At 38.0% G+C, this 14,419-nt stretch overlaps 2 protein-coding genes and 1 long non-coding RNA gene across 3 annotated transcripts; 2 read left to right on the top strand and 1 right to left on the bottom strand.

The window, feature by feature from the left end:
* The first annotated feature begins 25 nt into the window (after positions 1-25).
* LOC146457417 (uncharacterized) lies at positions 26-1,455 on the top strand. The gene has a single exon (XM_085092048.1). It carries the CDS (start codon positions 151-153, stop codon positions 1,246-1,248), a length of 1,098 nt encoding a protein of 365 aa, XP_084948174.1. The 5' UTR covers positions 26-150; the 3' UTR covers positions 1,249-1,455.
* A 2,467-nt stretch (positions 1,456-3,922) lies between these two features.
* Positions 3,923-4,387, bottom strand: LOC146457416 (uncharacterized). The gene has a single exon (XM_085092139.1). The coding sequence runs from the start codon at positions 4,385-4,387 to the stop codon at positions 3,923-3,925; it is 465 nt and encodes a 154-aa protein (XP_084948265.1).
* Positions 4,388-6,092: 1,705 nt separating this feature from the next.
* Positions 6,093-11,188, top strand: LOC146457415 (uncharacterized). The gene is made up of 3 exons (XR_014858490.1): positions 6,093-6,255; positions 6,391-6,445; positions 10,821-11,188. It is a non-coding gene; the product is annotated as an uncharacterized LOC146457415 (long non-coding RNA).
* Positions 11,189-14,419: the final 3,231 nt, after the last annotated feature.

Raw genomic sequence — 14,419 nt, 5'->3', positions numbered from 1 at the left:
CTACAGATCAACAGTGGCGATATCCTTGTGTCATATGATGTTTCCTCGCTATTTACCAACGTGCCCCTAGAGGAAACCATACAGATACTTGCTGATAAAGCTTTCACAGATAACTGGTTCAACAAAACCCACCAATTGAACCTTAGCAGAATGGACCTTGTAGATCTTCTCAGAGCATCCACCAAAGATCAGCTGTTTCAATTCAACGGCCAACTTTACGAACAAACCGATGGCGTCGCCATGGGTTCACCACTCGGGCCACTCCTTGCCAATGTCTTCATGGGATCCATTGAAGAAACCCTAGAGCTTGCAGGAAAAATGCCTCCTTTTTACAAGAGGTACGTCGACGATACTCTGACAATAATGCCGGACACAAAATCAGCGGCTAATTTTCTCCAGGTTCTTAACAATTGCCACACATCTGTGAAGTTCACCATGGAAACAGAGGTTAATGGTCTGCTACCCTTTCTTGGAATGCAGCTCCTTAACAGAGCTCCCCAACTTGAGACCAAGGTCTACATAAAACCTACTAACACGAGTCTTTTGCTTCACTACCAAAGTCACGTCGATATGCGCTATAAACGAGGGCTTTTGAGAACCATGCTTGATCGTGCGCATCGCTTATCATCGTGTTGGTCGTACTTCTCTGAAGAATGTGACCGTTTGAAAGCTGTGTTCACCCGGTTGAAATACCCACAACAACTTATCAACACCACCGTTAGGAGTTTTGTAGCCTCTAAGGCTGAAGGCACTCAACCAATACCTGCCCCAAGAGACAGTCCAACTGTCCGAATAGTCCTGCCTTTCAAAGATCAGGCTTCTGCTGACCTGGTACACAAACAGCTCAAAGATCTTAGCCAGAAGATTGACACAGTCATCCAACCGATTTTTGTTGGTAACAAAATCCAACAAGAACTAAAGATAAAGGAGAGAAAACCATCTATTGTAAATCAGAATTGTGTTGTTTATAAATATCAATGTGACTTGTGTGATGCAAGTTATGTAGGGTTTACACTTCGGCATTTACACCAGCGCGTGGTCGAGCATAAATACCAATCTTCTTCCATTGGCAAGCACCTTCTTAATGAACACCGTAATGTCCCCAAAGACCTTGACAGAAATTTTTCTGTCCTTAAGAAGTGCATGAATAAGTTCGATTGCTTAGTTTACAAAATGTTGCTAATTAGAGAGTTAACACCATCTCTCAATATCCAATCGGACTCAATTCAAGCTAAACTATTTACGTGACATTATATATTCAGACATTATGTTAATTTTTTTGGTGAACTATTTCTGACATTGACTTCAACTATTTCTATCACTTCGAACTTGATAATGGCGTCATGACGACCCCGAAACGTTGTTCCTTTTTATCGTTTATCTTTACTTGTCTATGTATAACCAAACCTTTACTTATAAGAACTTTGAATATTCTTGTAGAAAATATTTACCCATTTAATAAAATCCGGTCTAAAATTGAATAATTCGAGACATTTATTGAGAAAGTCCCATTCTGAGCTGTCAAAAGCTTTCTCAAAGTCAATAAAAAAATAAAATACCAGGTTCGTTTTTGTCTTTTGTATATTCCATTATGTCAAGGATTGAGCGAATATTATCACAAATATTTCTACCCGGAATGTATCCTGATTGATTCTCGTGGATTAAATCTGGCAGAACACGCTTCAGTCTTTCCGCAATGACTTTATAGAGGCTATTTTTGCATCAACATTTAGAAGAGAAATTGGTCGCCAGTTTTTAAGGTCGCAGCGGTCTTGATCCTTTTTCTCAATAAGCGTAATAACAGCTTGTCTCTGTGATGGACTCATTTCTCCTTTTATAAAAGACTCATTAAAACATTCCTATAAAATTTTTCCGACTGAGTCCCAAAAAGTTCGATAAAATTCTACTGGTAATCCATCATTCCCAGGGGCCTTATTTAATGCAAAAGAATTCGATACCTTTGAGCATTCTTCTAAGGTGATGAATCCTTCGCCAAACTGTTTACATTCTTCCGAAAGCCTTGGTATTGGTAGTTCTTCGTAATTAAAGTACGCTTCATTTTGTTGCATACCATCACGGCGAGATTTATACAGACTTTCATAAAATTCCTTTTCTGCTTGAAGAATTTCAAAAGGATTTGATGTGATAACGCCACTTAGCTGAAGTTTTCGAACATGTTTTCTAATGTGATTCCGTTTCTCTAGATTAAGAAAATATTTAGAGTTCTTTTCCCCGTGTTCGTGCCAGCGTGCTCGGGATCTTACAATTATACCTTCAACTTTTACTTCGTACAGTTTTTCCATCTTTTCTTTCAAGATATTTAGAGCAACCAAATTTTCTTCAGATGGGTCATCTTGAAAAGCTAAATGCGCTGTTTGAAGTTCTTCGTTAAGTTGTTGCTCTTTTTCTCGTCTTTGTTTACATTTATTCATAGAATATTTTCTCGAATGCTTCTTAATATTATACTTAACTCAGTCCCATACTGAACGCGGATCAGACAGATCTATCCTACCTTCTTGTATCCACGTGGGAATCAAACGATTTATTTCGTCAACATACAAATAACCTCTTAATAAAGAACAATTTAATTTTCAAAGTCCAGGGCCCTTGACAGTATCGCCGACATCTTTAAATTCTATAATAATTGCGGAGTGGTCAGTTTTTATTGATGGTATGATATCAATATCACATACGTTATCTGATAAAGAGTTTGAAATAAACCAGTAATCCAATCTAGATAAAATCAAAGGTTGTGATTGACTCCAAGTATAACTCCGCTTTGTGGGATTTTTGATACGCCAAATATCATGCAAGTCAAGTTCCCATTGTAAATGTTCTATGGCATTAATTACACACTGTCTGGGGACAAGAATCCCACCTTTTTTGTCAACAGTAGGGTTCAACGGACAGTTGAAGTCCCCACCCATTATGATGTTTTCAGTTTCGAAATCATTTGTCTTTATACTTTGGAGAACCGAATAATAAAAATCAACTAATCTATTATCTTGATTTGGACCATACATGTTAACTAAAATAGCCCGTTCACCTTTCAAGAGTACCTTGAGCATAATATATCTACCATTTACGTCCGTGACTATTTCTTCAACTGTGCAATCAAAATTATTCCTTATTAGTATCGCTACCCCGCGTGAGTTACTAGCCCCATGCGAACAATAGAAAGGAGCGCCCCATTCCCTTTTCCAGAATAACTCATTATCCTTTGTGGAATGTGTTTCCTGCAGAAAAATGACATCCGCTTTTTGTTTTTTACACCAAGTAAAAATTGTTCTTCTTTTATGGAAGTTGCTGATGCCTCTTACATTTAGAGAGAGAAATTTATCAACTACCATGTGTCAGGATAAAATACAAACAAAGGAAAAATAAACTTAAGACTACAAGGAGGGACGGATCGAGAGTAAATATTGTATGCACGAAGTAAAGATATGTTAATAGTTGTAGGCTTACAATTAAAACTTTTGTTGTCAAACCAAACCGAAAAATTTCGTACACACAGAATTAATCTTAAAACAAAAGCGAATACAAAGAAATAGAGTAACAAAACTTTTTTAGAGCTAACAAAGTTCGCTCCTGTGCCCTTTGGCACAGGCCGTCTGAACACAAGCGAATTCATCGCCAGGTATTAATTGTAAAGAGCGTTTCCGTTGTTGTGCTCCGAGATAAGCAAATTTAATAACAGTTATTCAACAGGTACTGCCTTACCGTCTATGAAAAGCTTTCCTCTTGTAAATCGCACCTTCTTGCCGTTGTCGAAAGCCTCTTTCATGATTGGGAGTGCTTTTTTTCGGGTTTCGAAGTCATAAGGAGTGAAATCTTCCACAAATCGAATTCCGTTCAATGCTTCTTTATTTTCAGGCCTCTTAGCGACACGAAGAAATTCTCTCTTGAAAGGTTTGCTATAGAGTTAAGCAATGATTTGTCTGGGTTTGCCATCTTGTTTCTTGCCAATACGGTGTACGTTTTCTATTTCGCCGATGTCATCTTGGAAACCAAGAAGAGTAAAGTAATTCTGTATTATCGTAAAGCAATTTTCGCCATCCTCTTCAGCCACACCAAGCACCCGAATATTAAAATCTCGTGAATATCTTTCCAAGCGTTCTACTCTTTTCTTCAACTCCATGTTACATTCTTTGAAAGACTTCTCTGTTTCATTTAGCGTTGTATTCAAGCCGCCAACATCTTCTTCGAGCTTCTCTACTTTCGGTTTCAACTGGTCGATTTCATGAATTTTTGAAATGACATTTTCAATCTTCGCAAGTCGGGCATCGGTGGTGTTTTTAAAAGTTGCGAGTTCGTCACTAATTATTTGCATTTGTTTTGTAAGGTCACTTCGAAGGGATTTGAGCTCTTCAAGAATGGCGTCGTTCATGGTCGACTCTTCCTTCCGTCTCCTTTGACTTTTCATTTGGTTTCCGCTCAACAATTCCTGCTTTGCCTGTTCTTTTTCCTGATCTTAGTCGTACACCGGACATACAGCGCGAGTGGTAACGAGTGAGGCTAATTCTAAGTCGAAAATACGTTTGCTTGGCACGGAGCTCAATACGACACGTCTTTACTACATAGTGTCCAGTCAGCTTAAGGACAGACGTTTACGAGCCACGGACGGTAACCGGAAATCGATTTACGTTGTTTTACAATTTGGAAATTTTATTCCAAGCAGTGAGCAAACTTTTGTTTATAATTATTACTTAGGAGGTGAATAAAGTTTTCTTCCTGTAATTGGTCTAGCAACATTTTAATTAATTGAGAGGCACCATAACTAAATCTTAAAATTGGTCGTGTTTCATTCCATCCGGATGTTCAGTGTAAACGGTTAAACTCTCCACCCTCGTGCTATTGTACACGTGACCATGAACTAGGCGATGAATTCGCGCGCTGTGGAGGGAAAATCCCTTCAGTTACTTAACAATCGGACAAGGCGTACGGCTTTCACGGGGAAAGCCCGTATTATTGGCACTGATCCCGGATGTTCAGTGTAAATGATTGGACTCTCTGCCCTAGTGCAACCGTACATGTGCCCATGAACTAGCCGATGAATGAGCGCGCTGTGGAAGCTAAAACCTTCAGTTACGTAACAATTGGTTTTTACAGAAAAGCTAGAGGCGATTTTTGCTTTGCCATTTTTCTCCCTGACACACGAAATTACGTGCAGGATATCTGTTGACTCATGCCGGACGACGAATATTCATATCCCCAGTTTTGGCAAGTGTTACAATGCATGTGTTGAATGACACACAATATTTGGTGATCATTTGAGGTCAGGGAACATTTGCGACGCAGCACTCCATTCGACATGAATTGGCAATGTTTTCTAGTGCTGCCGAGTCAAGTTCACTCGCTGTCAGTAACATGAACAATGTTCACATGGCGTCTTATCTAGATAAGCGGTGATAAATACTTGAAACCGAGAACGGATCATGAACTTTTCACTGTATTTTTTTGTGTTGCAAAATTATAACGTGATAACAATTTAAAGTAAATCAGTTGAAATGTCAGACCTCTCGACTACTTTAAAACATTATTATATTCAAATTTTATTTTTGTCATAAGCCAGAAGATCAACGTGAAATAGACGCTGAAAGTTTCGTGACGTGATACACAACACGAAATTTAAACCTTCGTCAAACTTGGTGTAGGAGTTTGAAGCCCAGTACTTTTTTCACCAAACAATAAAGCACGTTTCAAAAAGGTTTCAAAATTTTCTTGTGTTCTTATCACACGTTGCTTGGCGGTTTGGTTTTTATTCCATGGTGCGATTTAGCTCGAATGAAAGTAGACGTTTGGGCATGCAACGGATATTAAAGAACAACTCCCCTATCTTCTCCCCATACTTTTCTTGTGAAATTACTAGGGGGAAGTTATTGACATATCAAGAAAATCGCCTTGGGTGATAAAATCCTTAATTCTCATGACCTTAGGGATTGCAAAACCATTGATATTATAAGGAGAAATTTGATGCTGATCACTGTTAATTTTGGTCGATCTAAAAGAAACTGTGATCATGTTCTGGACATGTGAAATAGACGTACTGATCACAGCATCACAAGCAAAACAATTGTGACACAGTGAGTCTTATGACATGACAAATAACACGAATATCGATCCCACTGCGGTACACAAACTTCAAAATAAATTTTCTTGCTTCTTTTAAAGTACGTGTTCCGCTTGAAACAATCAACCAACACTGACTTTTTCTCCAGAGTCGTTCGTTGTGCTACAATGTCTATGACAGGCGAGGTACATATTGTTTGTTAATATAACTACATTCAACTGTTCATCAAGTATCCTCTGTTTAAAGAGACAACTTTTATCGTCTTTTCTCGTTACAAGATATTTACCTCTGATAACATTTACAATATTTCTTTTGCGCAGGACATGGCCCCACTCCAAGCGATGAAGGAGCATTCCGAATCAGCTGATGACAAAGGTAAAGGAAATATTATAGTTTCTTATCAGGAATAAATCGCTTTTAAAATTTTGATTGTACATGCAGTGAAGAAAACCTTCACTTATTGGCTTCGGCGTCTAAAAGGAAAGTAGCATGGGAAAAATAGTTCTTTTTCGTCAAGGAATGAGAAACGTGGTCTAGAAAGCAATTTTAAACTCCAGGGCTGAGTTGCTCGAAGCATGGTTAGCGCTGACCATTGGTTAAGAGGTATTCAAACCTATAGGTTGTCATGGTATTTAACCCGGGTTAGCGCTAACCATGCTTCGAGCAACTGGGCCCAGGATGCTCGAGAAACCGACGGCAACTTCATCAGTTCAAGGAGAACGGTCTCTCTTTCCTAAATATATTATGGGACCTGAAATGTCGACATATTAACGTATGGTCCTAAAATTGTTTGGAGCAAAAATGAAAATAAAAAAAAAACATATTCGAAATATTTCTCTTGAATATTCTTGTCTGGTGTTCTTGGCTGATTAGATAAGTGGGAATAAAGAGAAGAAATAGAAATAGGAGTGCATGTTCGCAACTTATGCCAGGGCAATAGCTAGCGCTCGTCTAAGTTGTATCCCGAAATTAAAACCAAAAATACTGTTAGTTGAAAGCCGATAATTCTCAAATAGCATTTAGTATTCGCATGCGTCCTAAAGGTGGATAAACTGAATAAAGCCCTGTCCCTAACATTGGCTTATTTCAAATTATGAATTCATATCAGTAAGACTGTCATATTTTTCTGTGGCTTTCCTACGCTTTTTCTTTCGTTTGCATTTGACCTCTTGTTCTGTTGGTTTCGCGACTATGCCTTTCTTATGCCGCAAGAAACACGACGTTGCCGGCCCTGAAGAGCAACTGACAAATTAAAGCCATTCCCGGAAACTAAACGGACCTTAATAGGGCACTATCACTGAGATTTTGCTGTATCTAGTTTGTCGAAACTGAAACACGAAATTACTCTTGGAGCAGCGAGCGCCAAAAAAATGTAATAAATTCTCTGCACAAGGATAAACTTTAAAAAGGTTTTAACTATTTTTCCAGGATACGTAAGAGGGACTTGGGGGCACTGTTTAATTTTTTCAAGTTACAATCCATTTTCATCCTAACCATCAGCACCGAAGAATGAATGATACTAGTTTCTGTGCACTAATAGGGTTATTGGTAACAAAATTACGCCATTATTTTGACGTTTACGTCTGTACAAATATTTGGCTGTTCAAAGGGACACTGAAAATAGGTGACACCCTGTAAGAAACATTTATGAAGTCAGCATAGCCGCAAAACATGTACAGAACTCAAACGAAACAGGCAACTTTTCAGTCACTATCTATTCTCGTGTCCGGATGTTTGCCTTCGGAAAAAACATCTGGGACATTGGTTTTCCAATGTGATTGGTCAATGAAAATCATCCAATGTAAGTCACGTCAACCTCTTACTCCTTTGCTTTCCACACGCCTAGACGAATGACTTACAAACAAATTATCTTGACACTTCAGGCCTTCTGTGAAAGGTGTTTCTTGTATCGATTTAAGCTTAAAGTTTCATTAAACTACAATAAGTTCTTATAACATACATTTTTTCTAGTGTCGTCTCTCTCTTAAAAGACTTAGAAGTTTTGTGAAAAATTTTGCTTGGGCAATAAAGCGCAAGCACTTTGGCCAACATTGCCAACAATACTTTTGCGGCGGCTTTCTTCTTTCCCAGAATCTTAAAGTCGTTGATCTTTTTAATACATTGGGTGAAATATTACCGGAAATCTATAGAGATAAAATGATCTTGAAAATCCATCTTCGGCAATCCTTGAACAAAGTGTTTTTGCTACAAATGTTGAGCATATGCAGGTTTGCTGTGTGTCACATTCCTGACACTTGAAAACGGATTTTACCAGATGTTCTCTACCGAAGTCTGGGTACGAGATTAACAGAGTGCCAACTGTGTATAGTTAGTTGGGAAATAGAATTTCCTTATTATTCAACCCTCGGGTTTCAATTTAGTTTTAATAAAGCATCTCTCTCTCTCTCTTATTTGGTTGAGTTATTTTAGTGGTGTGACGTAATAGCTCGTGACCGTCATGTTGATCTTGATCCAAACATGCAGAGGAACCGAACGAGAACTTACGTTAATTCAAGCAAAATACATCAATTTTTTCCTGTGTTCCCAGGTCCCTTTCTGTCGCTCTTTTAAAGACATATCTGTGTAATTGGAATAGAGATTACTTTGCTTCGATGCCGAAAATTTAAGGGAAGTGTGTACCTTCAGGGGTGGCTTCAGTTTAACGGATGAAGCGCCTCTCAGTTACATCACAGATACCCAAAAAACCCTATATCAAATTAAAACTTAAATTGCTTTTCCAAAAGAATAAATTCCCAGGTTTTTCGCAAAAGCCTAAGCTTGAAGCTCAAGATCGTCGTTCAAGAGTTCCGACTCAATGCAATTTTTATATTTTCAGTTTTTTTTCTCCACTTTAGGATCCCAAAAGCTTAAAAAACGTGTCGGGGTTTTCCTAAATTCGATTGCGTTCAAAAGTTACAAAACATTTTCAAAACTGCAAGAAACCATGCGGAGTTAACACACGGAAATGGATTTCAAGGAAAGAAGTTTTAGAAATATCGAATTCCCCGTCATGTTTTTCTTGACTATATATTTTTCTTGCATCTGGCCAAATTTGACTGAAATCGGCCAAATCTGTGTCTCCTCCAAGTGAAAAGTAAAGTTTGAGAAAACAACGCTTGAAAAAAATTCTCGGTACACAAACAAGTCACTGCCCCTTATTTTAAGATCTTTACTTACTCTAAAGTGAAGCTCAAAGCTATTGTCTTCTTTTATCTCAGTTTCGTACTCGAACAAACGCAAGTTCTACAACTAAATACATGGTATTCGAGGTACGGGAACGTGAGGGGTTCAAGAGTATAGAAAGACCGTTCGTGCGACTATCGCAACGGGTAATTAACTCGGTAGCAATACGCTGTCAATCAAAGTAAAATTTAACTCTCGGTGGAAATCGCTCACGTCCCAATTTCTCGGCAAATACTCACTCTTTATCTTAAATTCTTTTTTTGTTTTTCAGAACTTACTGGAAGGTTTATTTCTCTGAAAAAGTTTTCTCTCTGATTGTACACTGCAACTTTAAGTTAAAGAACGTTTGGGAGACTCAAATTGATTTCCCGAATTTACTAGCTGTTGTTTGTTTTACGAAAAGTCCAGGCTAACCCTTTTTCGCATTGTCAACGTTTCATTTGTCTCTTCGACAACGAAAGGAATTTATTTTTCCATCTCTACGAGCAAACATTTTGCCCAACAAAATCGTGGCTTTCATTTCCTTACGGCTAAATCCCAATCTCTGAGACGATTAAGGCCGCTTCCGAACAGATATTCATCGAAATGAACCCTTGCGTGCACTTAGTTCAAAGTTTAGGTTATCCTACATAAACGTTTTGTAGGTTGTCGTCTGTTTGGTTTATTATTTAGGTCTTTTAATTCGCCTTAGTTCTCAAAATAGACATGCTTGGGAGTTCTTGCCGACTCATCACTGATTGTATTTGAACATTCTGTTTTTTAAAACTGTTGTTCTGTCCGAGTTTTCATTGGATACCCGTTATTGGATTGTATGGCCGTGTAAGCATATTTAGGTTTACTTCCATCGTTTAACCCAAAGATTTCTAAATCATTGTAGGTATTCAAGATTCTAGTTAGTTGAGAATAGTCGGAGTTAGTTGAGAGTTTGTTGAGATGCAGTTAATTTGCAAGATGGCATGTGCAGTTTTGAGCGCAAGAAGCGGAGCAAGTCAAGATTGAAGTCGACTGGAGAAAACACAAAAATGTCAGCCAGAGTCTTAAAAGCTTGGTTCCTCAAAACAAACGCGAGTTCGCTCATCCCCTTTTAAACGATTCGCTCTCAACATCAATTCCCGCCTGTTTTGAACAAAATTCATCAAAGCCATCCACACTTTACGGAACCTTGAATTCATTCAGGGGGATGAATCTCTGCCGTCAGTTTAATTTCAAGCCATATTGCGCATGCAGATTTTACACGGTTCAGTTTGTCGTTTTGGTTGCGTGCTATTCTGCGAGGGGGAGGAGGGGAGGGGGGAGGGGAGAGGAGGGGGATCCGTAGAAATTGGGTTGGTGTTGGTAGCGTGCTTTAGTAAAACGTTAATTAACTTCCCTCAAACGAATGTGTCGAATTTTTTCTACCCTGTTCGCATTAGGCCCTTAAGACCCAAAGGAAGGCTTCAAATTCACGATGTTAATCAAAGCACTTCTCAAGACACAAAGTAGTGTTAAATTAGTCTAACATTAGTAGCGTTGCACATCGTGCAGCACATGCACTCATGATCACTGTCCATCTTTTTCCTTTCGTCAGGCCCACTGCCAATGCCTTCAAACATCCAGGAAAATTTGCCTGTTGCATTTGCGATGCTGGAAGAGATGCCTGATAAGTGGAAGCTGGAAGTCTTCTCGAAAGGGACTGCTGAACACCTCACGGATTTTTTCACGGAAGGCCTTATGGTATAAAATAAAATTATGACTGCCATATAAGAATTTATAATCCGTTGAATCTTCCAGTAAAATAAGTCAGTAAATCTCATCGACATACTCTTGTTTAAATCGTGATGTTATGTAAATAAGCGTAGCTAGGAAACAAGCTGATCGGATAATCGTACAAGTATTTTACGTAGATCTCTGTCGGTACATTGTCTGCATACGTAAAAATAAAAGTGGTTAATGCTTGATAGTGGTTCATATTTACGGAAAGTTATTTTTTACATAAAGTAACTGATATAACCCTTAATGGTGATAAAAGAAAAAAGACCGAAAGAAGACGTTTTTAATTTCTTTCTTGAACCCTACTGACGGCGAATGAATGAACACCTGTTCGAACTGCTGTACACAGATTAAAGAGATCATTCTTTCTTCGGGTTATCAGTCCAAAGAATATGAAACATTCACATGTTAATCCCATTGAACTAGACCTACGAAACATTTCACCAATTTTCAGACTTTTGCCCTCTTTGGTAAGTGACCCTGCCTAGAGTTGCAGTAAGAGGGTAACAAGCTCAAAAAGGGACTTCAACGCAAGCTTAAAGGAGAAGTATCACGCAAATTTGCTGTCATTTCAAAACCCAAAAATGTTTGTCTGTCAGTAGAAACAAAGAAATAATTGTCAAGTTTGTTATAAATTATCACCCCAGTGCAATAAAACTGTCGATTTGGCCTCTGGCCAGAGACGGAGTAGGCCAGTATGGATTGAAACTTGAAAAATGTTAGGCTAATGAATTGAGTTGATTTCTTTCCTCTTGTCATTCTGGAATTGTTTGGCAGCTGGTTGAAGGTCTTATTTTATCATTTTTAACAAAAGATACCAAAAGCCCCATGATACTTCCCCTTTAAGCCAAGAGGGACTTTCTCTTGAAACTAATTCATCTTCATCAATTCGAGGGACATCTCTCATCGATTCAAACCCATCCACGGACACTTTATCCAGCGATTCACCAGAATCAAAGCCATAAAGCTGATTTTTGTTTCGGCATTTTGCTCTTACGTAACTAATTATAAATGATTGAATTTGGGGAAAATCCTTGAACATGTTCCACTGTCACCCCTGTTATTAATACACGTATGCACGCAAAGTTTCCCAGATTTGTTTGAATCACAAAAGGGTCAAATTTTCATTTTGTAAATTGTGAACGTTGAACAGAGTAACATTACATTCATGCAAAACACCAAGAAGAAAAAAGGCAAAAGCAAGCGGCGTAGACAAGCACTATAAATTTTACAGGCACCTTTAATTGCGTTTAAATGACTACATCTAGTAAGCCTTTATGAAAATACTGGCCGTTTCAGATCGGCAATAAAGCAGCTATTTAAGAGCCAATGTCAGTAAAAACCAGACAACATCAAATACTTGTGGACCCCCCCCCCCCCCCCCCCCCTTGTGGCAACGGTCAAAAAATCGATTTCGCTCATACTTTCAAGTTTGAAACCTTATCATGTTAGAAGAACCCCTGCGCAGTTTGTTTTGAAAAATATTTTTTCGTTGGGGAGAAATTGACATTTTTGCAAGAGAGGGTAAATATGCTAATTTGATAGCTTAAAATTATGCAAGTTTGTCAATCTCTAGAAAATCGGAAAGGCTGTATTTAATCTTTCTGATTTCTGATTATCTTCAAGGATGATATCTCTTTGTATCTCAGGGAGATGTTCAGGCTTTTACAATAAACTCTAAATTTCTGGTGGATTTTTCAAAAAGACGTGGTTTTCATGAGTCAAAAAGTACCGTATAAACAATCGAAAGTTTCACCCGGGCCGATACAACAGGATTGACTTGAATTTTACTGTGGTTTATGCTAAAACATAGGGCTTGAAGTTTATCAAAAGAAATCCCTTGGTAAATGAGTTTTTATGGCGCTGTTGACACTCACAGTTGGCTAAAAACTGCAATTTTTCTTGCATAATTAGCATCGATTTAATACGAGCATAATTTTTTGCTTAGAACTCTCAAGGCGAAATCTTTCCCATTTGGAGTTTCTTACTCCAGTTTTAAAACAACTGGTCTGAAGATTGTAACAATTTTTTCAATTTAGGTTAGTTTTATTTTTATTGTATTGTATTGTATTGTATGGTATTGTATTGTATTGTATTGTATTTGTGCCATAATAATTGTGAGAAAAAATGTTCTAAATGTTCATCACTTCCGGTTTCCCGCTTTCATACAATTCGTCTTCGATAATTATTAAAATCTCTTGATTTAAGGTAGCACGAAGAATTACAACATTCTTAACGAGGTTGGCCGAGCAAAATAGCATAAAACTGCTTGTTTATAAGAATGTTTATAGCAAGGCGAATCAGACTAAGTGACTGTTGAAATGGACAAGGTCTTAATTTGCATATTCTTTTCTATCGTTCCACTTTTCAAATATCGACGTAATTATTTCCAGTAGAAGTTTGTCAAAATACAAAAATACGATTTTATCATCGTTCATGTACAAAATATTACATAACATAATATTTATTCCGTTTCTAATGTTTATGGGCATTCACGTGATCGTTAATTAATGGGGAGAAAAACTTTGTTTACACGTAGTGTAGTGTAAATCATGAAGGCGTATTGTTCTTTTAAAACTCTTGCCAATGGACCCTGTGGTCATGGCAAGAAAAGCTCAAGCGAAATCATTCCGTTAGTCTCTTGTACTATAAGTATTGATACTCATTTATCTGCCCTTAAGTTCTCCGGTCTTGTAGATGAACTCGACCTTATTTTGTGTCGAGTTGGAAAGTTTTCACAGCCAGTCAAATGTAGTACCATGGCAATTTGCCCAAACCATCGATTGAAGCTTGGTGTGGGCTGAAGTAGGGGTGGAAACCCTAGATGCAGAGTTCCCGAAGCAATGTCAGGACATGGCAAAGGCGGGAAAAAGATTGCCAAAAGCTGAGAAGGGGCTTGATAAGGATATTATACATATTTGAGACAACTGGAGTTTTTGTTGCAGTAGGTTCCGGTAAGTATTCATATTCTTCTTGAATTCTCTTCCCAGTTGTACAAAGGGTGGATAACGTTATCCACCCGACAAATCCTTTTCCAGTGGATGGAATCTAAACAAAAATAATAGAGCGAATAATTTTATCCCGCGCTCGCTGGATAGTGCTATCCAAGCCTCCGTACATTCAGGGCCCTGTTGTTCAATAACTATTTGCTGGATGTGAAATGATTAACTTTTCTATTGATTGTTTAAACTTCTATTAAGTGATTGTTTTAACTTCGCCTTCGGTGAATAATTGTTGAATATTACCAATAGGCATTAGCCTCTTTTGTACATGATTATATATTACCAATATATTTGTATCTTACCGTAGATATTTTATTTAACAAGGGGCAGAAGTCGGTTTCTTCATCGCCGGTATGCTTTGACATTTTTCGGCAATTTGAGCATACACCTAAACAATCAATAGAGCAGTTAATCA

The sequence above is a fragment of the Pavona decussata genome, unplaced genomic scaffold (genome assembly GCF_977016875.1).
Source record: "Pavona decussata unplaced genomic scaffold, jaPavDecu1.1 SCAFFOLD_244, whole genome shotgun sequence".
Lineage (NCBI taxonomy): Eukaryota > Metazoa > Cnidaria > Anthozoa > Scleractinia > Agariciidae > Pavona > Pavona decussata.
The sequence above is the reverse complement of the archived record's forward strand: the minus strand, read 5'-3'. Positions and strand labels throughout refer to the sequence as shown.